General features: G+C 42.3%; 4 protein-coding genes and 2 pseudogenes across 4 annotated transcripts; 5 read left to right on the top strand and 1 right to left on the bottom strand.

Moving 5' to 3' along the window:
* Positions 1-1,046: 1,046 nt before the first annotated feature.
* Positions 1,047-8,326, top strand: utp25 (UTP25 small subunit processor component). The gene is made up of 12 exons (XM_076748041.1): positions 1,047-1,296; positions 1,616-1,655; positions 1,909-2,089; positions 2,169-2,411; positions 3,201-3,289; positions 3,384-3,794; positions 3,919-4,135; positions 4,228-4,430; positions 4,706-4,888; positions 5,187-5,296; positions 5,999-6,244; positions 7,030-8,326. Exons 1-12 carry the CDS (start codon positions 1,196-1,198, stop codon positions 7,283-7,285), a joined length of 2,280 nt encoding a protein of 759 aa, XP_076604156.1. The 5' UTR covers positions 1,047-1,195; the 3' UTR covers positions 7,286-8,326.
* Positions 8,327-8,406: 80 nt separating this feature from the next.
* Positions 8,407-9,138, top strand: LOC143331936 (b(0,+)-type amino acid transporter 1 pseudogene; annotated as a pseudogene).
* A 1,036-nt stretch (positions 9,139-10,174) lies between these two features.
* On the top strand, positions 10,175-12,031 carry LOC143331935 (b(0,+)-type amino acid transporter 1-like). The gene is made up of 2 exons (XM_076749105.1): positions 10,175-10,870; positions 11,951-12,031. Exons 1-2 carry the CDS (start codon positions 10,175-10,177, stop codon positions 12,029-12,031), a joined length of 777 nt encoding a protein of 258 aa, XP_076605220.1.
* A 5,261-nt stretch (positions 12,032-17,292) lies between these two features.
* Positions 17,293-23,577, top strand: LOC143331311 (b(0,+)-type amino acid transporter 1). Its single transcript, XM_076748042.1, has 6 exons — positions 17,293-18,497; positions 21,333-21,466; positions 22,031-22,160; positions 22,252-22,376; positions 22,495-22,582; positions 22,688-23,577. The coding sequence occupies exons 1-6, from the start codon at positions 17,802-17,804 to the stop codon at positions 22,916-22,918; spliced, it is 1,404 nt and encodes a 467-aa protein (XP_076604157.1). The 5' UTR covers positions 17,293-17,801; the 3' UTR covers positions 22,919-23,577.
* Positions 18,697-20,012, top strand: LOC143331312 (b(0,+)-type amino acid transporter 1 pseudogene; annotated as a pseudogene).
* Positions 23,578-23,585: 8 nt separating the features above from the next.
* On the bottom strand, positions 23,586-27,129 carry adprs (ADP-ribosylserine hydrolase). Its single transcript, XM_076748040.1, has 6 exons — positions 26,655-27,129; positions 26,241-26,337; positions 25,882-26,089; positions 25,533-25,720; positions 25,235-25,335; positions 23,586-25,084 (listed from the first exon to the last, which is right to left on the bottom strand). Exons 1-6 carry the CDS (start codon positions 26,839-26,841, stop codon positions 24,699-24,701), a joined length of 1,167 nt encoding a protein of 388 aa, XP_076604155.1. The 5' UTR covers positions 26,842-27,129; the 3' UTR covers positions 23,586-24,698.
* Between the last annotated feature and the right edge of the window lie 9 nt (positions 27,130-27,138).

Genomic DNA, 27,138 nt, shown 5'->3' with positions numbered 1-27,138 from the left:
TTTTCCATTGTTAGTATCACTGCAAAAAATGTCAATTTGTTTCCCTTTTACTGACAAATCCCCCTGCTGCACAGAGGAACCCATAAGAATTTTCTGCTTGGTGCCACAAGAAACTCTTGAATTACTTCTGCATAGAGCAGATGTGTTACTTTATTGAGAAAGGAAGCATTTTTCTTTAGCAGTGAAGTCTATTTTGTATTTTCACAGCAAAATTACAGAGGGATTTGTGAAGAAGTGGTTTTATTCAAACTCATGATGATTTAACTTCAAACTTCAAACTTTATTTATTTATATGGCACTTTTCATACTTAAAAAGCAACACAAAGTGCCTCACAGAGGCTAAAAATGACAGAGAAGAAGACCCAGCCCTCCCGCCCCCATAACCACATACAGAAACACACACACAGACACACACGCACCCATACGGATAAGATAAGTAGTAAGCCACCTGTGGGGGCCATCCACACTGAGAGGGCCCCCGGCTCATGACCGGGGGGCGCCGCCCGAGACTACCCCGACCCAGGCAGACAGAAGGCCCCACACCAGGGTGCGGAGGTCTCCAGCCATCCAGGCCAGAGCCGTCCCCTCAGCAGCGCCCCCATCAGTGGGCCAGAAGCATTTCCCAGTGAGGGGGGGCCCCCATGAGGAAACGCTTGACCTAAAAACCAAGGACCCCCATGAGGAAACACTGGAGCTAAAAACCAAGGGACTAAGACATAAACATAAAATTAAATAAAATGAGTAAATGAAATAAATAGCAAATTAAACATGTTGTTAAAACATGCAACTAAAATAACAAAGATAGACATGCTAAGAAACGTGATTAAAGGAATAAGATAAATCAAACAAATCAATTGAAAGCCTGATTAAAAAGGTGGGTCTTGAGCCTCTTTTTAAAAACATCAACAGTCAGTGTCAGCTTTGACACGTTTAGCTTTCTTTTAAACAAATGGATGTCCAAATCTGTGTTAAATTTAAGGTATACAATCTTTTACTATGGTATTCTGAGTTTTAATAATGGGATTTTAAGTGTATTGTATATTCACTGTGAGCAGTAACCCCTTCACCTCAGCGGCCAGGAGCAAAGTGCAAGCCTGTAGTTCTCCTCCGGACCTGTAGATGGTGGCAACACTGCTGCTGATTCACAACAACTACCGAAGAAGCTGGAGGACCACACGTGCAGCGTAGTGTCAACATGGGGAAAAGAAAGCAGAATAAGCAGCATTTCACAAATTTATCCAAAAAACAGAAGAAACACTTGAAGGAATTTGGAGAGGAGCATCCATTCCATGATGTGTAAGCAGTGCAGCAAACTCCGGCATGTCTTAAAGGAATAATGAAGCCTTTACGTTAGCCGGCTAGCTAAGTTACATTCAGAAAGCTGTGCTCACATCCAGCCAGACACAGTGGGTAGCCTGTGTTAGCTAGTTATGTGTTATTTGTTTAAAAAAAAAAAAGACCCAAAAACGTAAAGCTAATGTGCGAATGAGGCCATTCACTAAAATTATAAACACGGTAGATATATTCACCCCTGAATTGCCATGTTTTTAATGCAGTTTGTAGTTCCTCCTAAGATGGAATGCGACATTGTGTTTATTTACATGTTTTCTCGCAGAGTCAACGCAAGATCTGAACGGACTGAAATAGTGGAACTGGTGAGTAGAAGTGTACAATTCCTGATGCTACAAGTCATGAAACCCAACTCATGCGATGTCTGATAGATTGATGGCTGTAGTAACTGTCACTGCACATAGATGAAGGACGTTTCCAGGAGCAGAAACAAGGAGCTGCCATCTGATGCATAAAAGAAATTCACTGATATACTCCAGATAATTTTGTAATATTTTACCAATAGAAGTATTATGATATTACAAACTGAAAAGTCTTCTGTCCTCACCTCTGTTACAGCCAGCAAGCCCAGAGCACTCTGACGCTGAGTCTGATGAGTTAGAGCAGGAGGAGGAGGAACCTGAGCAGAAAACGGCCTATCAGAAACTTCTGTCAACCCTCAGCCAAAAAACCAGTCACGACCAGAGTGAAGAGGAGAGCACTGAGGATGAAGAGGAAGAAGAGGAGCTTCTTGGTGAAGGTGAGCTGTTTATTTCCAACACTACAGTACATGCCATAATATCACAGTTGGCTGAATAGTGTTGTGCTTTTTATCACAGGAGACAGTGATGAAGTTGGTGATGACATTGAGGATGATGAAGAAGATGAAGGGGAAGAGGAAGAACCTGAGGATGTAGACGAGGCTGTGACCGAAGCAGTAGAAGGGGAGGAGAAAGAGGCTGGAGTTGAAGAGTTCATTGACAACGAGCATGAGACCCAGTTCTGTCTGGAGACCAACTTCATGGATGAGGAAGAACAAGCTGATAGCACTGAAAGCTCTGCAGAGCACAGAGACAGCAAATGTAAGAGAAGAGTTCAGAAAATTCAGATGAAATTCTGCATTTTATGACTGCGCAATGGCGACAGCTATGGCTGGTGGTGTTATGTTTTCAGGTTGTCCAGGTTGTCCATATGTCCTGTTGTTGTAAATGTGATACCTCAGGCCTGGAGGGAATTTCATTACAACTGGGACTCAACCATGAAGTGATTAAAAGTTGGTGGTCAAAGGTCATTGTGACCTCATTAAACATCATTTTGGCCATAAATCAAGAATTGATGTTCTATGACAGCATTTCACTAATTTCATATCTAATAATTTTCATTTAAAAATAACAATGGTGGCTCCCCGAGAGGTGAGCTTAGATGCTGCTGTAGCATCAGTTGTGACAGAAACGGAGAAGCACTGAAACACTGAAGGCTTTTCTCCGTGAAAAGACGCTTTCACTTCTCTATGAGCTGACTTCAGCAAGACTCCTACTACATCCTATGGATCATTGATCTGATTGGTTGAAGGTAGCTTGTGATACACAGTGATAGACAGATGGTTCATTCAGTCACATCCCAAGCATTTTTAAAGTGCTTGGGATGTGTCCAAACTGCTTCCATGATGCTTTCTATCGCTCTCCCCTTCCCAGATGGCTCTGTTTAACAAACCATCTAGAGATCGTGACCATATTTCACATTTGGTCAGATACTGGATCAGTGACTTGATTTTTATGTCATTGTATTTTAAAATAAGTGAAGAGCTTGCTCAATCAGAAATCTTGGGGAATAAAAATTGTATTCTTAACAGTTTTCTTCTTTATATGCAGACATGTTTTTACAGCATTTGGACACGGAGCTTGATGAAAAGGATGTGCAGAAGATAACATCTGGCAGCAAAGCCAAGGCTCAGATCACGGTATTAACTGCACAAGTTGACAAAATCGACCAGCATTTTTCCTGTTCTCTCCCAGTTTGTGTACTTCAATATTTTTGCTTTTCCCCACAATTAGTGGCCAAAACTGGGCACTTTACTCTCCACCAATCCCCTGGAAAAGTTTGGATCCATCGGCCCTCAGAAAGACACAAACCTCCCAGTTTTCCACAAACTTCTGGAGGCTTGCTGGAAGGATCTGAACCAGACCTCCAACCCTAAGGGATCGACTGAAGAGATCACCCCATTACAGCTAGAACTGCTAGCTCTTATGGGCTCCTACAGAGACCTCTATTACCCAGAGACTTGTCCTCTGAACCAGGGCCCACAGGTTCGCAGTGCATACTGCCTTCACGTTCTCAACCACGTGCTGAAGGCCAACTCCCAGGTCCTGGCTCACAACGCACAGCTAAGAGAGCAGAAGACTCAGGCTAAAGCTGGAGCTGAGCCACAGGATGAACCCAGAGACCAAGGACTGACCCGACCCAAGGTAAATTACTAAATACATTATGAAATACTAATACTAAATACTAAGAGTTGTTAGTTCCAAATGAAATGCTAATGCATTGAGTGTATATTCAATATCTTTCTGGACACCGCTGTGAATGTGTCAGGTCCTGATTCTGGTTCCGTTCCGAGGCTCGGCTCTGCGAGTTGTCCAGACATTCATCAGCCTGCTGGAGGCCAAAGGCAAGAAGATAGTGGTCAGCAACAAGAAGAGGTTCAAGGAAGAGTTTGGAGAGGAGGCAGATGACAAGCCATCCAATCTGCAGAGACCAGATGATTACAACGCCATCTTCTCCGGCAACGTGGATGACCACTTCAGGATAGGTACAGTTCAACAAACACAAGTCAGTCCACTTTTGGATAAACCCTTAAGTTCTTCTGTCCAAGGCCATGACGCTGTCTTCTCTTCTCACCAGGTCTCTCCATCGTGAAGAGCAGCATACGTCTGTACTCCCCCTTTTATTCTTCAGACATCATCATTGCTTCACCGCTGGGCCTCCGTACAGTGCTGGGAGCTGAAGGAGAAAGTAAGAGAGACTTTGACTTCCTATCCTCAATCGAGCTGCTGGTGGTGGACCAGGCGGATGTCTTCCTCATGCAGAACTGGGAGCATGTCTTGGTAAGAACCCTCGCCTGATCAACATGACACATTAATGTGTGATGGCATCTGTTCAGCAGCCTTACGTTTTCACTGCTGGGAAGGATGTGGCGCCATCTGCTGTTAGTGTTTAGGTACACACTGAGGAAAACACTACTGGAGCCTTGACAGAGCATTTCATGCTAAAGTTTGACTTCGTCTTTCTAAAGGACTCTGGTTAGAGGAGTCGTAGATCGTTATAAATAAAATAAATAGTTGATGCCTTCTTAAAAATCACATGGATCTGCCCTCCACAGCATGTGATGAAGCACATGAACCTGCAGCCCCTGGACTCCCATGGAGTGGACTTCTCCAGGGTGAGGATGTGGAACCTGAACAACTGGACCAAACACTACCGGCAGACGCTGGTGTTCAGCTCCATCCAGGACCCACAGATCAACAGCATCCTCACCAAGCACAGTGCCAACTACCGTGGACAGGTGCTGCACTTTATACACTTTGTGTACCTTATACACAGCATTACACCTGCTCCTGGGACAGAACATTCAGTACAGACTGCAGTTAAGTCGACCACATTACTCAGAGGCAGAAATGATCTCACAGATTGAGTTAATCCTCAGTGGTTGGAGCCGTAGCCACACTACGTTGTTTACTGTAGTCAGCTGGATATCCCAGGAGAGCTCTGCTTAGCTATCCTGCTGACCTTTTAAGATCAAGAGTAAAAGCAAACATTCTTTGTATTTTAAGGTTCATTCCCTGTCTGGTTTTTGTCCCCAGGTTGCCACTAAGAACATACCAAAAACAGGCTCCATCTGCCAGGTGCTGGTTCAGCTGCCTCATGTGTTTCAGATGTTTTCCTCTGACAGCTTCATGGACCATGATGCTCGGTAAGGTCTTCCACAGGTGAACCAATGTGTGCCACCACGGCCAGACAACTTGTCGACCCTATGAGATAGACCAGGCTTTTCAGATGTTTTGTGCTGCCATTGACTTAACGAGTTACACTGCAGGCTGCATCTGAAGCCCTGTTTTTTTAGCCTTTATTTGTTTACAATCTGGCAAGTTGGTGCGGTAAAGAGCATTGCAATTAGCAAGTAATTAAGTAGTTCCTGTATGCAAAGTACCCATGGTTGTACAGACAGCTATCATTGAAGAAAATTTAAAAACACAATTTAGGCTCTGGGGTTATAAGATTGTCTTTTTTCTGATTTCTAAGCACATCTCTCAGTCCTGGTAGTTTGAGATTTTGAGATAACGCACTACTTTCTTTTGCTCCCTGTCCCTTCCCATGAAGAAACACGTACACTAACACAGTCCTCCTGAGCTCATTCTCTACACTGATATCTCTCATTTCTTTACCCTTTTCAGCCTGTTAGTTTCTATGGTTGCCTTTTATCCGGTATACGAAACAGTTGTCTAAATAATTTTCTTTGTTTTGTGGTGGTTGTATGTTATTAGTACATTGGCGTCCTTTCTTTATGTGACTTTCATTATTTAAATTACAAGGAGCAGCTCAAGAGATCTTGAAGAATACCTGGTTGATGCCACAACATTTAAAACTGTTTTATTTCCTCGGTTTCCACCTGTAGGTTTCAGTTCTTTTTAGATAAAGTGCTGCCTCAGTACAGGGACTCAGTTATGTCCCACACTTTGATCTACATCCCGTCTTACTTTGACTACATCCGGTTGCGCAACTATATGAAGAAAGAAGAAATCAACTGTGCCAGTCTCTGCGAGTATTCCAGCAAGTCAGAGGTGTCCAGAGCGCGACACTTCTTCCAGAAAGGGGATAAACAGTTTGTGCTCTTCACTGAGCGCTTCCACTTCTACAAGAGGTCAGTTCTTTTTAATGCTCCATCTGCTAGCCTGCTAGCTTCTGTGTTTGATTTGAGGGGGGGTTGGTCTTTCCATCCAGGATTTCAGGTAGAGTTCAGGGTCGGTCAGCTAGTGAAGCTCTCCTGTAGCAGTGGATTTCCTGCTGAACGACACTAGATGTTTAGTGGATCAAACTGGACCTCACCAAAACACAAAGGCATCCAAAGGATAAATATCACTGAGTAAGAGCATTCTGGTGGTGTTGATTCCTGGAGTCAGCATCAGCAGTAAAGGGTTTAAAGACCGTAATCTTTCTTACCTTTTAAGAGTTAACATGTCACCAATTGTTATTACACTTGAAGGACACACGTGACGTTTCTTACAGAGTTCAAAGTTAAACCTCTTAACTCAAATTATACCTCCAACAATGATGTCATTGTTTATTCTTTTCAAAAGGTTTGCTAATAGAATCATTATTAAAGTAGCCATTGCAACACCTCTTTTGATTTCCAGTGTGTCTGCAGGTCATAAAAACACTGAATTCAGTTTCCTGAAAAAAGAAAAAAAAAGGATATTAGGTTTTGAGGGTATTGGAAAGTACGTGTTTTCTTAAATAGTCAGCTGTAGCTTACCAATAAAGTGCTTATATATCAGATTGCAGGCGGTCAGCAGACATTGCTCACTTCAACAGTGGATTGTGTTTTTATTTTGTGGGGTTATTCCAGCGGTATACAGCAATAATCAGCAGTGTATATGAAAATGGTCTTATAATGTCTTAACTTGGTCTCCGACTCTTTTTATTAAGGTACACCATCAAAGGGATCCAGAACCTGATATTTTATGGATTGCCCTCCTTCCCCCACTTCTACAGTGAGGTGTGTAACATGCTGGCAGCGGGGGGTGAGGGGGGGGAGGCCAGCTGGACATGCACTGCCCTCTACTCCCGCTACGATGCCCACAAGTTAGCTGCCATCACCGGAGCCCAGCGCGCCGGACAGATGCTGCACTCCAACAAGACTGTTCACCTCTTTATTACAGGAGGGGAGGATAAAGCCCCTTGATGGAGCTGGACAGATAAAGTGGGACCACTGCACGAAACTAAGGATGACCCTGGATTGAGTGTGACAAGAAGGATGTTGAATGCAGGTCTGTGAACGTGGATTAACATCGCATCGCAGGATACCTGGTTTGAAATCAGACAAATGCGCAACTTGGAAAATTTGGAGAATGCTTTCCACTATATTTGGACAGTGCTGCAGTCACTCTTACCTACCACAGGTAAAAAAAAACCCAAAAAAGTTGTTGGCTCTGTTTGATGTTTTGGAGATGGAAACCATCCAGAAGTAAAGCCATAAAGTGAAGAGATCATAAAACATTGTTGTGTTTTCAAATTGTGAATCAATGTGATAAGATGTTGTAAAAACATCACTCACTGGTTGGATTGGTGTTTTTCTGATTCAGCGTAGAAATATTTCATAATTTTTATTATCTCCCCTAGAGAGGCATGCAAAAGTTTGGCTCAGAATTTCTGTTACTGGGAACAGCTAAGCGAGTAAAAGGTGACCTGGTTTAGATAAAAGATGAATGTGACACATTTCTTTGATATTTTAAGCAAGATTGCCTTTTTTCCATCTTTTATGGCTTCAAAATGACAAAAAAGGAAAAAGTTTGGGCACCCTGCATGTTCAGTACTTAGTAACAGCCCCTTTGTCATGTAGAGTACAGCTTGTAAAGGCTTTTTGTAATATGGTGGCATACCCAATATAAAATAGTTTCTTATTACTCAAGGATGTGTTGCCTTCATTTTCATGTATAGTGTTTTAGGAATTAGCTAGAAGAATTTAAAGTAGTACTTCTGTGTGTGGTTGCAAAACAGAAAGGGGGAAGGAGGGAATGAGAGGGCCTCCCAGGTCTGATTTGTAGACTTCTGAGCCCAGCTTACTCACGTGTTCTGCATCTCTGATCTCCTGAAACTGCCTGGGGCCACCACAGCAGACACTGCTCTCCCTAAAAAAGATAAGGTGCAAGAAAACTGACAGGCTGCAATAAATACATTCACTTGTCTGCCCAACCCACATAATTATTAACTACCTGAGTTACTACAAGAGTGACCTTAGCCACAGAATTTCAGCGCTTTCTCCATACGACTGGTGTGAGACACCATTGTGTCACTGCTGTGATTATGGACGACGGGACGCAGAAGCTCAGCCTGAAGCGGGAAGTGGGGCTGATTGGAGCCGTGTCCCTCATTGGGGGGACAATGATCGGAGCTGGGATCTTTATGACCCCACAGACTGTGCTCTTTTCCATCGGCAGCCCTGGAGCCAGCCTGGTGGTGTGGGCAAGCTGTGGTTTACTGGTGCTACTGACATCTTTCTGCTACGCTGAGCTGGGTACTGTCATAAGAGAGTCAGGGGGGGAGTACATCTACATCCTCAGGACCTCTGGTCCCGTCGTCGCCTTCATGTTAATCTTCAGCTCGGTGTTATTTGTGAGGCCTGCTGGTGTTGCTGGCATGGCGCTGGGTTTTGCTCAGTATGTCGTGGCTCCTTTCTACTCAGACTGCGCCCCTCCAGTGCTGCAGGTGAAGTGCGTGGCTGCAGGTGCAATTATCGTGCTCACCATCGTGAACTGCCTTAATGTTCGCCTGTCGATGTCAGTCCAAGTGTTTTTTATGGCGGCTAAAGTTCTTGCCTTGACAGTCATTGTTATAGGAGGTGTGGTGATGCTTATCAAAGGTCACACTGAAAACTTTCAAGACTCCTTTGAGAACACAAATGTGGGCATCAATCCAATTGGTATTGCTTTCTACCAGGGCCTGTGGTCCTATGATGGCTGGAACAATCTGAATTATGTTACTGAAGAGCTGAAACGCCCAGAGGTAAGTACAAGGGTATATGGGGTGACAGTGTAAAGTAGGGATGTCAAACTCATTCCACATAGGGTCGAGTGGCTGAAGGTTTTCTTTCCAACCAAGCAGCAGCTCACCATACTTGACTCATTTCATTAGCTGATCTCAGTCTTCAGACAGCTGATTGGTCAGACTGCGTGCTCTTGATTGATTGGAGGAAAAACCTGCAGCCACATGGCCGTTTGTGGAATGAGTTTGACATGCCTGGTGTTAAGTGTTATTGCACTGAAGGAGTTTAGTAGGACCAATTAAACTGTCCATGTCAAGGTGACCGATCTCCTCACCATCACCCGAAAGAAATAAAGTAATAAATGTTTTCTTCTGAGGTGAAAAACACTGAAAGCAATTCATCGGTGGTTTGAACTTGTATCTCCACTAACATTGTGATTCTATATAGTATATTGACATGGTAAGATTAGATTTAGCCTTATTTTTGACAAGATGCTTCTCAGAATACTGGTTTTAGCCTAAACAGACTGCTGTGTTTGGTCACATTATACCTAGCTGTGTCTTATAATTGATGAAGGAAATGTATACCACCACCAAATCCAAAAGATTATTCAAATGGCTTCAAAAAATGGTTATGTGATGATGGTCAATAGCTCAAAGCAAACTTGGGAAAATCTCAGCAAAAGATTGTTTGACTGCTGTCTGCTGAGGATGAAAGCTATTTTTAGTACTGATGATCATGTCTTGGCACTTTCAAATAAGATCTGCAGGTCCATATTCTGTTCTTCAACAGGTCATTAAAACTGTATGATTTCTACTCATGAGCAACAGGCAGTTATGACTTGCTGTAATCACAAAAACTCACAAATATCCCAATCTTTTTCTTGAATATTGAAAGTGTAACTGCTGAATAAGGGAATACTGCTTGGAGTGATGAACAAAGTCACAAAAACAGGTATGCCACACCTTGGGTCAGTGTGACATGGTCTTTTCAGGCACATGGTAGTAAGCTGTTAATCTATCACCAATTGTAGAGGATACGCATAGCATCCACTGTAGATGCCTTTCATGAGACTGCTGTGGTCAAACAATGAAGACTGACAAACAAGGACTAAATCTGAAGAGGGATTTGGGTATAGTAGGGGCTGTGTCATTCATTGCTGGCACCATTATTGGATCTGGGATTTTCGTTTCCCCTCAGTTTGTGCTGTATGCCATCGGCAGCCCCGGGGCCAGCTTTGTTGTATGGGCTTGCAGCGGGTTGATCTCCATGCTGGCGGGACTCTGCTATGCTGAAATTGGCACAGTAATACCAGAGTCTGGAGGAGAGTTCATCTACATTCTGCGGACGGCAGGAAAAGTAGTGGCCTTCATGTTTGTCATCACCTACATCATGGTCGTGAGACCTGCCAGTGCCACAGGACTTGCTCTGAGTTTTGCTGAATATGTTGTGGCCCCCTTTTATGGCTGCACCCCTCCACAACTGGTGGTGAAGGTGGTGGCTGCAATAGCTATAATGGTGCTGGCTATCGTCAACTGTCTGAGCGTCCGCTTGACCACCATCATCCAGGTGGTTTCCATGGTGGTCAAAATGCTGGGACTGATAGTGATTGTACTGGGAGGTGTTGTGATGCTTTTCCAGGGACACACTGAGAACTTTGAAAACTCCTTTGAGGGAACAAATGTTGGCGTCAGCTCAATCGGCATTGCTTTCTATCAGGGCCTGTGGTCCTATAGTGGGTGGAACACTTTGAATTATGTAACTGAGGAGCTGAAACATCCAGAAGTAAGTTTCTGTTTTCTGTTTTCACAATGAACTTACAGTTTCTTAATTTACTGCACGCTTTCAATTGACTATAAGTCATTTAAGTGGTGTGATCAAGAGAAATAGTATACTTGTGAAGTTAGCAGTTGAGGCTAAGAGACCTCCACCTTTAGGTCAGCTGCCACTGCTGTAAGACACCAGAATCATCATATTGTGAAGTCACAAAAATCTTACAGTTACAATTACAATTTTTCATTTGGCAGACGCTTTTATCCAAAGGGACGTACATATGAGATTTTTCATACAGCACAAGCAAGGTTCTAGACGAGAGAGAACAACAAGAATAAGTGCCGTAACGCAACTTTCTGGTCCAACTTGACATAGGTGCTACAAGACAATGCTACGAAGTTGTGCAAAAAGTGAGTTTTTTTTGTTTTGTTTTGTTTTTCTTTTCTTTCTTCTTTTTTTCCAGAAGAACTGAAAACAGTCATTTACATGTTTGATGTCTTCTTGTTGCCACTTTTCCTCCTCTTTTAATCAGTCACTGTTTTGCCATTTTCCTTGGTTGAATTGCTCATAAGTCACATGGTTCTCAGAAGTGTCTCCGGGAGCTCTCTGCAGGGTGACACGTTTTGTCTCAAGACCACAGAAGTGTCCCATTTGTTTCCTCGGGTACTTGTTGTTGATCAGCTTTCATATTATTTTTTTTTAGTTCAATTCATTTAATTATTTGTCTTTACCTAATTGTGGTGGAGGGGTTCATGGGACCTTGTGATCCTGGAAGCAATGTTGCCAGGATCAGTAGCCTCTGGCAGGGGAAACCCAAGGCAGGACAGTCCTGGGCAAAGAGCTGGATTAAAAGCAAGTCCAAGCTGTCTGTGGATCAGCATCAGGAGCACAGAGCAACCCCTCCACACAATAGAGAGAATGAGCTCCCCTAACAGACAAGGCCTTAGAGGAGAGATTGTCAGCATGTGAATGTGGAATGTGGCTTCTCTGGTGGAGAAAGAGCCAGAGCAAGCACAGCTGGCTGAGCACTGCTGTGTTTGGAATTTCCCCCAGTAATGAGATGTCAATTGTACTTTACTGTGTCTCATAAAGAGGATGGCTCTCTGTGAGTTTCTGGGTGGAGTCCTGGAGAGGGCGCTGTCAGAGTACTCCACACCTCTGCTTGGGAGCTAGACACTCACACAGCCTATGGTGGACCAACCTTTAATGGGGGTCTTACACATTTTGTTTAAGTCATGGCTTGGTCAAAGCTAAGAGCATTTTCAAGTATAAGTTAGAACATGTACCTTATACCAGGAGACTTGGTTGATTGGTTGACTTTACAGTTGTATTATCAGATCTGCAGCAGTATGCCTTGGACACTCCGGTGAAGCAGAGATGTCAACTCATCATCAATTGGTAGTAATTTGGATCACTTGGTGGAGGAGGCTGCTAGACAGACATGGTAAAGCCAAACATGTAGTGTGGGTGAACTCAAGTACTGCAGTTAAGTACACATTTGTGATACTTGTACTTGAGTATTTCCAACTTTATGCTTCTAGTCCACTGTATATGAGAGGCAAAAATTGTAATTCTTACATAAATGGTCTAGACTTGCAGAGACAATGCACTGGGGTGTATAACATTCACCATTAATGAAATTTCTATATGTTTTCACATCGATAATAAGATTCTGATTTTTTTTGTTGCAGGCTTGAGCTTGATACAGTATTAAACAACTGAGCATAAACTGAACTACAAAAAAAAAGGAAAGAAAAGAAAAAGAAATCAATCATAAACACACACGTTAATCAAAGAAGAAAAAACATTTTACACACCTGTGCACACTCTTCCTAACACACAATGTATTCCATACAAATCATTCTTTGGGTATATCCAGAGTCTCTTAAATTGCATCCACATTTCCCTGACTTGCATCCTTTCCTTGCGTCCCTCCTTTATTTTGTACCTCTTCGCCTCCTCCATCCTCCTGCCTATGATCTGGAAATTAATCTCAGAGCACCATCTTGAACAATGTCTCAATTCCTAAAATGCGTCTTGAGGGATACTTTTTTAAATTAAGGACAAAAGCAAACCATACATAAAGGACACACAAAGACACATCAGATGCATCATCATCATCAACACAAGGCCTGGGGATACAGGAAAAGAGGGAGGCAAATAACCAAGGGCAACAAGAGTCTTCATCCAAAAGTTTAACTCACAGCACCAACTTCAGTCAAAGATGCATCACTGTCAGTCTTGCCAGGTCACAAAGGTTGCATATAGCACAGTGCTAATAGCTATAAAGTTCTTTCAATATTTTCAGGCATCCACATATTCATTGAGTTCATTCTTAAAAACAGGATAGAATGGTTTAGAACCATTGCAGTTGCATTTGTGGATGTGGTATTTAGCAAGTAAAAATAGTAATAAAACATATTCCTTCATTTTCTGTATTAAAATCAAACATACCAAAGAAAATGTCCTTAAAACAAAAAGAAAAATCTGTCATGAGATATCTGCATGAAATGTGTCTGGATGAACTCTGCAAAGTTAGACCAAAATGTGACACATTTTCATCTGAGCTTTTATAAAATGAGCAGTCAGAGTCAATGATCAGTGTAGATCTCTTCAGGAAAGACTTTGCTGGGTTGAACCTGTGAATTAATGTAAACCTAACTTGTCTCGCTTTATTACTCAGGAAATACTTGAGTGGCATGGACCAAACTTTTCTCCATTTTGCCCTTCCGGAATGGCATTATCTACGTAATTGTGGTAATATCTTATTTGGAATAAAACCCTAATTATTCTGTTAATATCATGATGTTCTGCTGAAAAGCACAAACCACTCACAGCAGTGTCAGATCCCTTGGCTAGATTGCCAAACTTTCCCAACTCATATTCTAAGAGCTACAGATTCCTCCTATAAGCTGTCTGAGTTTCTGCTTTGTTCTGAAACGTTTTGATCATTTCATTGGCTTGTTGTCTGACGTTTTTGTAATTAAGAGGGGAAACCTGGGGTGTGACTTATGGACAAGATTATTGAGATATAAATTGCTTTATGATCAGTTAATGGAGTATTACTGATATCAGCTGAAATTGTATTGCTTGTCAGGCACCTGGATAGTAACCAGTCAGGTCTCAATTGTCTCGAGCAGTCCCTATTGGATTTTGAGGGCTACGTTGCAAGTCTCTTAGTTGATATGTCCTCAATCCTCCAAAGAAATTCAAACCAGAAACTTAATATGAACCCATAGAGTGAGTAGGGAATAGGAATGTGATGTCATCAACAGCAAGTCGGCCATTTTCAGAGGATACCAACCATTACCTGTCTGTCGTCACCACCCATCTAGTTCGGTAGTCTCTGAAGATTTCTCTATACCATTGTGTTACAGATGGGGGTTTTTAGGTTCCCATTTTTTTTACAAAACAAGACTGAAGGGTGTGATTCAGTTACTGTGGTATAACAGTGCTCAGTCTGCACAAGAAATGTTATCGTAAGGTCTTCTTCTCTGGAGGACAAATGCTGATTCTGTCCTGTTCACAGACTGGCGGACCAGCTCGTTTTCTTGCAACTGTAGTGGAGAGGTTGTAGAAATTTACCCATTCAGTCTCCATGTGTTTTGTGGATTTGGAGATGTCTTACATCTGTGTCCTTTGGGGTTTCTTGAGGGGGTCTCTGTAGGAATGGAAAGTGCCAGGGCCATTGCTACATTCCATTTGATCTTTGTACAACTGGAGTGATGGATGGAGAAAACATATACCACCATCAAACCCAAAAGATTATTCGAATGGCTTCAAAAGATGGTTATTTGAGGACAGTCAATAGCTCAAAGCAAATTTGGGAAAATCTCAGCAAAAGGTTGTTTGACTCAGTCTGCTGAGCATGAAAGGTATTTTTAGTACTGATGATCATGTGTTGACACTTTCAAATAAGATCTGCAGGTCCATATTCTTGTTAGGCAGAACGCCTGAATGATTTCTCAGGACCCAACGATGCAGACCAGAGAGGGAATTAATAAACAGAAATGATTTATTTTAAACAAGAAACGAACAAAATAAAGCACACTCAAAAGGTGAGTGGAATTAAAGAAAGGGAGCGCTGACAAATTGGGCACACATTGACGTGGCAGATAGAAAACTGGAACACAGAGTACACATTAAGTGGCAGTCCAAACAAACTAAACATTAGCACAACTCCCAAGGAGAGGAGATAGCAAACGCAGTACTCACACTGATAGAACGAAGACAGCACCAGGGATTCAGGACAGTCCAACAACAGGTAGGAGGGAGCTCTCCCCTTTTACCCTATGCCTTAATCATGGTCATGCGGATCAGGTATACACCTGAAGAGGTGGAGCTGGCCTGGTGTAGAGACACGGCCAGCTAAACAGAGAGGGGAAAACAGACAGACAACACGTAACACTGGGAGAAGGGAAAAAGAAAACACCAGGAACAGACAGGTCTACAGGATCATAACAATTCTGTTCTTCAGCAGGTCATCAATACTGCATGATTTCTACTCTTGAGCAACAGGCAGTTATGACTTGACTTTGTAATCACAAAAACTCACAAATATCCCAATCTTTTTCTTAAATATTGAAAGTGTGACTGCTGAATAAGAGAATACTGCTGGGAGTGATGAACAAAGTCACACACGTTAGCTCAGTGTGACACGGTCATTGCAGGCACCTGGCAGTAAGCTGTTAATCTGTCACCAATTGCAGAGGATATACATAGCATCCACTGTAGATGCCTTTGATGAGACAGTCGTGGTCAAATAATGAAGAGTGACAAACAGGGACTCAATCTGAAGAGGGAAGGCATGGACCACACTTTTCTCCATTATGCCATTCCAAAATGGCATTATATACGTAATTGTGGCAATTGTTATACTTGGAATAGAACCCTAATTATTCAGTTAATATCATGATGTTCTGCTGAAAAGTTGTTGGGTATATAGCTGCATTAGACCACCTGTCATAAAAACATGTCGAGAAAACATAAATATGTTAGAAATCTTTCAAAATCTTGTTTAAAACTAAAAATGTTATTGTTATTTATTTGGCAAATAAACTGATATGACTAAATAGTCCTTTTTCCACACATAATAACCAAAAAACTTAATATTTTGTATGGCCTCCTTTGGCCTTGATAACAGCTTGCATTCTTGCTGGCATTGTTTTTATTTGTACTTTTCAACAGTCTCTTTTGTTATTGAGTTTCAAATAGTTTCTAGCTGTTCCCACAGACTTGCTTTAGATGGAACTTTTGTGCGATCAATCTTTGAATCTACTAAATCCCAAATTTGTTCAATAGGATTTAAATCCAGACTTTGACTTGGCCAGTCCATCAGTTCCAGTACTCCAGATTCCTTTTTCTTGGTCAAATAGTCTCTGCACAGCTTTGAAGTATGCTTGGGGTCATTGTCTTGTTGGTATATGAACCCATGCCCAATCAGACTCAGTCCAGAAGGGATTCCATGATGCACTAAGATGTTGTGGTAGACGGTCTTGTTCATGATGCCGTCGATTTTCACTGATTTGCCCATGCCATTTCCACAAATGGAACCCCATACCATAATGGAATCTCCACTGTGTTTCACTGTGGGTGCAATGCATCTGGCATCAACGTTCTCCAGCTTTTCTGCGGACATAAACACGACGATGCTGACTGAAGAGTTCAAACTTGGACTCATCTGTCCATAGTACCTTCTTCCAGTCATCAACAGTCCAGTGTTTGTGCTCCCTGGCAAATCTGAGGCATTTGTGGATGTTTGCAGGCCTCAATAATGGCTTCTTAGCAGCTATTCTTCCCTTTAAGCCTTGTTCCGTCAGTTGTCTGCTTATGGTCATTCTGGACTTTCTCAGATTCTGATCTAGAAGCATTCATCTCTGCCTGAAGATCAGCGGTGGTCTTCCTTCTGTCTCTAGTACTTAAAACCTTGAGGCGTCTGACATCTGCCTCAGTTAACTTTCGTTTCTTGCCTCTTCCTTGGTGTATTTTGTAAGTACCAGTTTCGGCAATTGACTCCAAAGCATACTTGACCATACTGTGAGGACACTTTATGTCTTTCCCTATTTGTCTCAGAGACCATCCAGCATCATGAAGTGCTTTAATGCGGACTCTTTCATTTTCAGTGAGCTCTGGGAATGAGGAATTTCAAACTGATTTCACCTTTTTTTATACCAAAATTTGAGCCGGCTCACTGGGCTTCTCTGAGAAGTCAGAAATTAATCAAGCATAACATTCAACCACTAAAACTAATTTTTCTGTTCAGGAATACAAGTAAGTAACTATAATTTGACATATTAATCAAGAAATAATAATGTGATTTACTATTTTTTCATTTTTTTGTAAATCATTAAATTTGAAAATTAATGGATAACAATAACAATTACATTTTAGCATCAAAAATATCATTTTGGTTAAAGAGCTTCTACATTTTGGCGTATTAACCATTACAGAAACATAAAAAATTATTAAATAATTACCAATGCTGTTAATTTAGGGCAGCTGTGGCATAAACCTTACTTTGGGTGGTGGTCTAATAAATTTGTTTAGCACTGTACATACAAAATATATTAACAAATTGTGCTTCTGTTTCAATTATTTGTATATATGTTCTGTGAACTTATAGTATGAAAGGGCTTCATTCAATGGCAAAATGACAAAAAAAATGAATGAATGAATTTTTTTTTTATTTTATTTTTATTTTTTTTTGTTAATGTAAATTAATTTTTCTAACCAAGAAGTATTATTTCAGTTTAGTTTTAGTTCGGGTGATTTCAACACAAACCCATAAATGTAAAACAATCTTTGCTGTAAAAAGTGAATGTGTGATTGTTTAAGGGACATGTAGGTAATGAGCAAAGTCCAAGACAAACACTAACACTACACCTTAGTGTGCCTGTCCAGAACAAACTGTGAATGCCTTTAAGGAAGCAGCAGCTCTCTAACAATGAAGACCAACAAACAGGGACTCAATCTGAAGAGGGAAGTGGGTATAGTAGGAGCTGTGTCATTCATTGCTGGCACCATTATTGGATCTGGGATTTTCATTTCCCCTCAGTTTGTGCTGTATGCCATCGGCAGCCCCGGGGCCAGCTTTGTTGTATGGGCTTGCAGCGGGTTGATCTCCATGCTGGCGGGACTCTGCTATGCTGAAATTGGCACAGTAATACCAGAGTCTGGAGGAGAGTTCATCTACATTCTGCGGACGGCAGGAAAAGTAGTGGCCTTCACGTTTGTCTACAGCTATATCGTCATTGTGAGACCTGCCAGTGCCACAGGACTTGCTCTGAATTTTGCTGAATATGTTGTGGCCCCCTTTTATGGCTGCACCCCTCCACAACTGGTGGTGAAGTTGGTGGCTGCAGTAGCTATAATGGTGCTGGCTAGCATCAACTGTCTGAGCGTCCGCTTGACCACTGCCATCCAGGTGGTTTCCATGGTGGTCAAAATGCTGGCACTGGCAGTGATCGTACTGGGAGGTGTTGTGATGCTTTTCCAGGGACACACTGAGAACTTTGAAAACTCCTTTGAGGGAACAAATGTTGGTGTCAGCTCAATCGGCATTGCTTTCTATCAGGGCTTGTGGTCCTATGATGGTTGGAACACTTTGAATTATGTAACTGAGGAGCTGAAACATCCAGAAGTAAGAGTTTTACTGTTTACTATTCATAAATTTCAAAAACACAATTATGCTTTTCAGATCTAATCTATGAGATTATATTCTCATGCAATCAACTGTCCAATCTAGACTGTCAGCCTACAATCAAGGTCACACGTTTTACTTTTAGTTAATTGTTTATTGACTGTATTGGAAGATCAGTGACTCATTGACCAAAACGAGAACATGATGCATCTTATGTCAAGTTGTTCTCACTGTTTTAAAACATACAAAAATTGCACAATGAGCGGTTAGTGTTTTGAAGAACAGAATAGAGACACCAGAATTAGAATATCCAGGTATGCAAAAGGATTACATGATAAGTTCAAATGTGATCTTAGAATCAAGAACTGGATTTACTCTATAAAGATTTATGACTGCAGTGGAGTTCATATCAAATTCCAGCAACCTACATTGGTACAGCTGTCACTGCCTTGAGTCCAGTTACTGTTTTGCCAAACAATCTGATATGCGTAGAAGTGCAATCTGCAAGCGTGTGCCTTCTTCTTTATCTGTGTGTGTCCTCTGTAAGGCTGTATCTTCATCTCGCTCATTCTAACCTGCTGTATATGGCCATGGCGAACAAAGAACCTCAAGCCGTGAAAATGAAGCAGGACATTGGGTTGATTGGTGGTGTAGCACTTGTTTCAGGAACTATGATCGGATCTGGCATATTCATGTCCCCGCAGTTTGTTCTGGCCTACGTGGGAAGCCCTGGAGCAAGTCTGCTGATCTGGGCTCTCTCAGGAGTTGTAGTTATGTTCGCGGCGCTGTCCTACACCGAGCTTGGGACAATTATTCCTGAATCTGGTGGTGACTTCATCTACATTCTGAGGATCTATGGCTCATGTCCTGCTTTCTTTGCAGCGTTCACTTTCATCCTGGTTGTGAAGCCGTTCAGCATGGCTGCAATGGCAATTAGCATCGCAGAGTATGTGACAGCACTGTTTTACACGGACTGCCAACCTCCTCAGCTGATAGTGAAGTGTGCTGCAGTTGTGATTATGTTGGTTGTTGCCATAGTCAACATCTTGAATGTCAGGATTGCCGTCAGAATCCAAGTGGTTTTCTTGGTGGCCAAGGTGCTGGCGTTGACATTAATTATAATTGGAGGGATAGTGGAGCTTACACAGAACAGCAGTGTCATTGTGGAAAATTTGAAAGTTGACAATGCATTTAAAGGCACTCAGTACTCTTTGAGCACTCTAGGAATGGCTTTTTATCAAGGACTCTGGTCTTATGCTGGCTGGTCCAACTTGAACTATGCTACAGAGGAGCTAAAAAGACCCGAGGTGAAAATGTATTTATATTATGTACTATTCTGTAATTTATTTTGTATTCAACCAGTCTCTCTAGTCACCGGAGAGATGATGCCTTGTTCAGGATTTTGCAGGGCTTTTAATGTTTATTTCATTGCAGATTCCTGAAAAGCTATGATCGTGTTTCATGTTTTAAAAATAGTCATTTAATGTTTGCACATGGATCCAGTTGTGGGGAATGGATGTGTTGGGGGTCAGGGTGGGAATGTTTGTGTTTTTTTGTGTTTCATTGCTATGTATGAAAGGTGCTAAAGTCTGATTGATTGATTAATTGATATTTCAAAGCCCTTTCACCAATGTATTGACTGTATACCTGTTCACAGCTTGAGTTAAGATGCTAAAAAACTTCTGTATAGACCAGTAATCAAACTGTCATATGTGTCGGTGCTAAGTTGCACAAAGACACTCAAGGTGTGGTTTTTGCTGTAATTGTGCTGTTATCTAGCTGTGACAAAGGTGTGTGCCTGCCAGTACTGTTATAATGTGTGTGTGCAGTGAATGTAAAAAGTGAAAACATAGCATCAATCAGCAAATCACAGAATGTTTTTTGGTGAAAAAAGCAGGTGATTTTCAGGCACAGCTGGCTTTTCTATGTAGTTACAAGTTAAACTGTCACTGATTTGTTTATTCACTAAAATCTTGGTTGTATTTCTTGTGGAAATTCAGTGCGTGTTGCGAAACAATGACTGTTGACGTTTGTGGGTCAGTAAATTTGATCCACTTGTCAAGAGTTGAAGAAATAGCATTCCAAGAACAGATTTCATTGCCAAGATCTTTCCCCACAGAGATACGAATGCTTTTAACTTATGCACTTGTGTACTTCTGTTTAGTAGTGTGTGATGACAATATGAACTTTGTAGTGGGAATTTTAGCCTTCAAAAGAGATGTGTCAAGTTACTGTCAAAGGTTAAACCTTTTGCAAGATAACACTTGCTGTGCAAACAGGTCGAAGAGGTTCAACAGCTCCGGCTGAATGCTCGAAGCATTGTGGAGAAGACTGCAACATTTCAGTCATTTTTGTTGTTGCTTTGTGAACTTAATCTCCTACACTGTGAAATATTCTTTTACTTTTAGATTTTGTTGTTAAGGGGTTTGAAGGGTAGTGCTTTTTTACACAGGTAGCGCAACTCCAGTAACTCTAGTAAACTCCAGTAAATGAATGTGTAGAAAATCTTCACTTCATCTTGAATATTTCATTTTGAGCTTGGAAGATGTTTTGCTCTTTGAATAAATCATTGGTGTACTGAAGTAAGCATTGTGTTAGTCAGTCCAACCACTTTGTTAAGTTGCACGTACTGTGTGAAGAGTCGATGCACAGGTGCTTTCCAGCTTCAGTGGGAAACATTTGTGCAAAATGTGGGCTTGAAATTATAAAGATTTTGCTGGGGAAAGCATAGAGACAGTGTCAATTTCAGTGCATGTTTCACTCTGTAAGCATAGTAGCTCCAGATGTTAACATATTGACCAGAATATAAGAATGATGTTGCCTTTTTTCCTCCAGGTGAATCTTCCCAGGGCGATTGTCATAGCCATTTCTATGGTGACTGCCTTATATATGATGGTGAATGTGAGCTACCTGACAGTGTTGACACCGAGAGAGCTCATGTCCTCCAGCGCAGTAGCAGTAACCTGGGGGTAAGACAGCGCCTGATGTAGATTGTGTCACAGATTCATGTAGACAGGTGTAGACAGTAGGTCTGTTAAGCCCTCTTCTCTGTAACTCCACAGCCCCAAATTTTGTTCATTTTCAAATGTTCGGTCTTCCGCCCCAACTGATGATGGCAGGAAATTATTTGGCTTCACGCAGCTCCATCTGGAGCCACAAAAAGCTTCATTCACCTTCTGTCACACATGCAGAAGCATTCCCCAAGACCTGTGAACAGACTTTGAAGTGCAGAATCGATGGAGTTCCCTTTTGATCTGATAAGACCTTTTAATTAGCTCAGTCATCAGACAGGAGGAGAAGCACACCCAGAGAGCTTACCATGCATTTATTTTAAATTCTGAAGCATACACTTGACATGAACACTGTTAAAAGTCAGATAATGAGGTCAGATCTTAGGAATCAGGAACAGTAAAGAAAAATCAGGATAATGTACCCAAACCCCTTGATATACTTCCTACCTATAGCAGGTGACTTTTGAAAGCTGGAAATGATGCTGTTGCAGCTTTTCTGAGAACTTCAACCTTGATCCACAGGAATAAGGTGTTAGGGAACTGGGGCTGGATCATGTCTGTGGCTGCAGCATTGTCTGCTTTTGGTTCACTGAACGGGACGTTCTTCAGTGGTGGCCGCGTGTGCTTTGTTGCTGCCAGGGAAGGCCAGTTGGTGAGAATCTCTTTAGCTTATCAACATGTGTTGGATTGTTCAGTATAAAATGTTGTCACAGAGTTTCACCCATACTTGTTTCATTTTGTAGCCAGATATTCTGGCCATGGCTCATGTGCACAGACTGACTCCAGCTCCAGCCCTGATCTTCACCGCTTTCGTCTCTCTGGTGGTGCTGATCCCTGGAGACTTCCAGAGTATTGTCAATTTCTTCAGGTGAAAGCCATGTCTGCTTTGCATGTATTTAATACTGATATTCCTTCTTTATTACTTTGATATAGGATGTGCAACCATTTTGTATTTGTCTGACATTCCTCTTCATCGCTCTTGTCAGTTTTACTGCCTGGTTTTTCTACGGCATCACCCTGTGTGGACTTCTCTACCTCAAGATCAAGAAGCCGGAGCTCCCCAGGCCATACAGGGTCAGTGTCACACACACTTTTCACTCAAAACACCATCATCATAACACACATTTGTCTTTTTTTTTTTTTTTTTTCGCTTGAACACATCTCTTCCTCTCTCCACAGGTCCCCATTATACTCCCCATACTGGTCATAATTGTGGCAATATTCCTTGTGCTGGCACCCATCATAGACAAACCTCAGATTGAATACCTCTATGTGAGTGTATTTATCTTAAGTGGAGCTATACTCTACATACCCCTCATCCATTACAAGCTCTGCACAGGACTGCTGACCAAGTTAACAGTGTTCCTGCAGCTGTTCCTAGAGGTCGCCCCAGCAGACAAAAACCTGTGATCTGGGAGTTTCTAAGGTGTAATTGCTTGTGCTTTTATAACTACACCTATTTTAGCAAGGATACTCATGACGTATTGCAGTTTACAATCAATTAGTGTCACCTGCCATTTCTTTCTAGTACTGTTCACATACAGATAGAACATTATGCAGGTAACCATGATGTGCCTGTAAAAAGGTGCTTAAGATTTACTAAGTTGGATGTTTAATTCAGGCAATCTGATATGTATTGTTCTTTTGCGCAAGTGCATTTAGTACTGCTTTATTTCCTGATATTCTTACTGAATTTGCAGAGCACATGGATATAAATATAATTCAGAAGTAAATCCAGTGAGTGTCCAAATAGAGTATGCAGTTAAAGATCTGACGATTCCTGTTGTGGATTTTATTTTGTCTTGTTATAAATGTTCATTAGTTTTAAGAAATTTTCCAAGAAAAACTATTTTCCAATTTAATGACATGCTCTTGAATGATAAGAGGTGGTGGGTGAGGAAGAAGAGTTGCTGTATCATCGACAGGGACTGAAAAAGCTAAATGCTGCTGTAAGCTTTTTTTTTCTGTCTGTACCTTGTTTAACCTCTCTAAAACTGTGGAGGCGTAAATATGTGTTACTGTTTCACAGAACTGTTTGCGACGTGTGATTTTAGTAAAATGATGCATCAAGAACTGTGGCTTTGGAAAACTGTATTAACGGAACACGAAGTTAATCTCTCAGCGATTTGTAGATGGATTGCCAGGAAATTTTCTGGCAACGTTTATGTCTCTCTCACAATGAATTGCAATTATTTTGGTGATGAATTTGCTTCTTATCTACAGCACCAACATCAGTTCCAACAACCTCAACTGTGCTTAATTCTAATTAGCAAATGTTAGCATGCTCACACACGAAAACTAAGATGGTGAACCCTGTAAACATTACACCTGCTAAACAATCAATTATTAGCATGTTGCATGTAGCTCATTGCAACACTGACTACAGCTTCACAGAGCGACTAGCATGACGGGAAACGTCTTGTTTTCTAATACTAGCAGTCTGTTAGTTAAGAGTTCAGTGGAATTCAGTGTTTGTTAAGCTTCATTATTCTGTGGCCTAACAAACAGCTTCTTTTCTTATTTTTTTTTTTTTTAAAGTAAATTTCCCCCGAAACAAATTTGCTTCTTGGGTTTCAAATTCAAAATAAAAACTCATACAGATTATGAGTGAATTTAAAAAAAAAAAAAAAGTTTATTAAATAAAATGTTATCCACCAAAAGGATAAAACAAGACATGGCCAATTTATAGTGCAACTTTCACATGACAAAAGATTGTTCAACACAAGACAGGAAAGAGGAAGGAAGGGAGAAGTGTGTGTGGTGTGTGTTTGCAAGTGTATGATGTATGCATACACAGACTGATGATCTGTATGACTGTCAATCTTGTCTATGTGGTGACACTTTGTGTTTGTTTAGCTTCTTTATTCTGTGGCCTAACAAACACCTTCTTTTCTTATTTTTTTTTTTTAAAGTAAATTTGCCCTTTACAAAAAAAATAAGCGCCGGGTTCTCAATATGTGCTGATCCAAAGAAAAGGAGCCATTCTGACAGGTAAAATAATGTTGCAATAATGATAATATTGAAGTAACTTGCGCTTAATCACAGGTTCCTAATTAACCAAAACAGTCTGAAAACAAAAGTTTTTTTTTTTTTTTTTAACATGTGTAATTTGTGTGTGTGTGTGTGTGTGTGTGTGTGTGTGTGTGTGGTGTGTGCTCAAGAGTCCTTCTGTCAAACTCCAGTTGAAGAGTCATTCAGCTCCAGTTTTCTTCTCTGTGCCGTTAGAAGCGTTTGACTGGCTTTCAGCTGCGTCTCCACAGCTCTGCTCCCCAGTCCCTCCTCCTTGTGATGACTGGTGGTACAGCATGTGAAGTCGCTCTGCGTTCATGTCTGCGTCCTCCGCCCCCTCACAGCACTTTATCCACGACTGAGGGATAGCCTCGATGCCATAGTGGGCCCCAGCAATAGCCCCTGCCATGCAGGCTATGGTGTCCGTGTCCCCTCCCAGGGCCAGGCTGTACGCTATTGTCCTCTCCAGGCCGCCATAGTTCTCTGGAAGGCATTCCCGTGGTTGCAGGCAGTGGAGGACACAGAAGATGGCAGTGGGGACTGAGTGGAGTGCTGCAATGCCATTACCTGGAAGGAAAGACAGGAAGTTGAGTGATAAGGAAAGAAGTCAGATTAGAATATGAGCTGCTCGCAATGCAAAAATGTTACATAAACACAGTCCTCCAAACCCTTAAGAATAAATCTAACAAAGTCAGAGCTCAAACTACTGATACTGACCCAGTTCAGAAATGACCTCCTCTATGCTGACCTTACTCCTGTCCATCAGGTCTCTCACTCTGTGGAGGCGCTCACAGAACGGCTTCTCTGCCTCTTTTAAGCTGGACAGAAACAACATGTTAAAAGACGACTGACAACAAAAAAAAAACTAAAGACAATAAAGCTTAAATTGGACATTACATATTTATAAATCCTTCATTATTTCCTGACAATGAACCCCAAACGTCAGATCACATTTCTCACCTCCTCAGACAGACATGACTAGTGCTACAGCCGCCTTTATTCATCTGGCACTCACATTCTGGCATCATTGCGTGTCACCTCATTGCCCTCCACTTCCTCCATCTCTGTGATTAGCCTGCTGACGAACTGCTGAGGCAGGTCTAGTGCCCCCTGCAGGGAGAGGTGCACAGCTAATGCCTGCAGCACAGCCCCATTATAACCCAGAGAGCAGGAGTGGGTCAGCATGGCCCCCAGACGGGCAAACTGGAGAGAGGGGAAAAAAAAAAAGTACAAATAGTACATTTCAGCTAAACATGTTACAGAATTACTGAAATTTTACACATGGCAATTCATAAAATGCACACAGCTTCAACATGTATGATACCATGGGTGTGGGTTTTGCCCAAAGGATGCCCACTGCTCACCCTTCTAACATCAGCCAGATCAGGGAAAGCCAGAGCGAAGGGGGCCGCTCTCATGGCCCCCCCGTTCCCAAAGGAGCCTCGACCATTGAACTGGTCCCTGGCTGGCTGGTACACATCACTGAGCTGAGGGGAGGACAGCTTCTTCAACACCTGGATCACTCCAGCACCATAACCACGGCCTGGGGATGCACTGTACTCCTTAGCAAACCTAGAGAGGTGAGACATCATTGGTTCAGTTTGTGTATATGTGTGTGTGTGTGTGTGTGTGTGTGTGTAAATGCTACATTCGGTCTATTTCACGAGCACCATAATACAGTCAAACTGTGCATAGAAGCCATCAGCAGTGTGCATCCATGTACCTGCGAGCCATGTCCTGCTCATCAAAGCCAGCACGGGTGAGCAGAGACTGGACCACACAACGTGCCATAGCCGTGTCGTCACTGTACTCCAGGATACCTAACACACACGAGAGGGCCCAAATATGAACACTGCACGATGGACAAAAACACCCTGCGTCACATCACATGTATTTCTGCACTGTCTGTCTTTAAAAGCAAGTGTTGGTAACGACCAGTGTAGCTGCAACAATCCATTTATTGGCCCTGTTTCATATCGGGGATCTGAGTAATGGCAGCCTGGAGCAGTACTAGCCTACTTTGCAGCTGATTTCAGGTGCTCTTCTGCAGCACAGCTCGGCGTGTATGACAGTATGGTGAAGGTTAGCGAAGTCAAAGAGCCACTCTGTAATGTTTCATTCACACCCTCTCACTCACCATTCCCTTTGGTCTCGTCGTCCAGGCTGTTCAGGTGCTGCAACACACTCTCCATGGGCACCTCCTCCGCTCCTTCAAACTCTCCGCCGACACAGTCTCCCAACACAGCCGCGACCAGCGCGCCCCGAAACCGGGACAAAGACGCCGGGCCCCCCGCTGCCACCGCTCTCGCTGCCGTCATTGCCATTCATCCGCCGGTGGAGACACTTCGACCTACACCGAGAAGACACTCGCTGGTCCGTTGACCAGACTGTCAGACAGGGAGTGGGTTCAACGCCAGTCACAACAACAACAAACGTCGACTGGAGCCCCTCTCTCGACTGCTTCCTGGGACCGTCTGGATGCCAGTTTGACCTCGACGAAAGGTGCGGGTTGGCGCGCATAGAAATACGCGCTCATAGACCGGGTTCTCGCGGAAAGACAGGCTGCAGTCCGCTGCGGTTTATCTCTTTCTACACAAGAACGTTCACTAAATACCGACGTG

This window comes from Chaetodon auriga, chromosome 14 (genome assembly GCF_051107435.1).
Source record: "Chaetodon auriga isolate fChaAug3 chromosome 14, fChaAug3.hap1, whole genome shotgun sequence".
Classification (NCBI taxonomy): Eukaryota; Metazoa; Chordata; class Actinopteri; order Chaetodontiformes; family Chaetodontidae; genus Chaetodon; species Chaetodon auriga.
The sequence above is the reverse complement of the archived record's forward strand: the minus strand, read 5'-3'. Positions and strand labels throughout refer to the sequence as shown.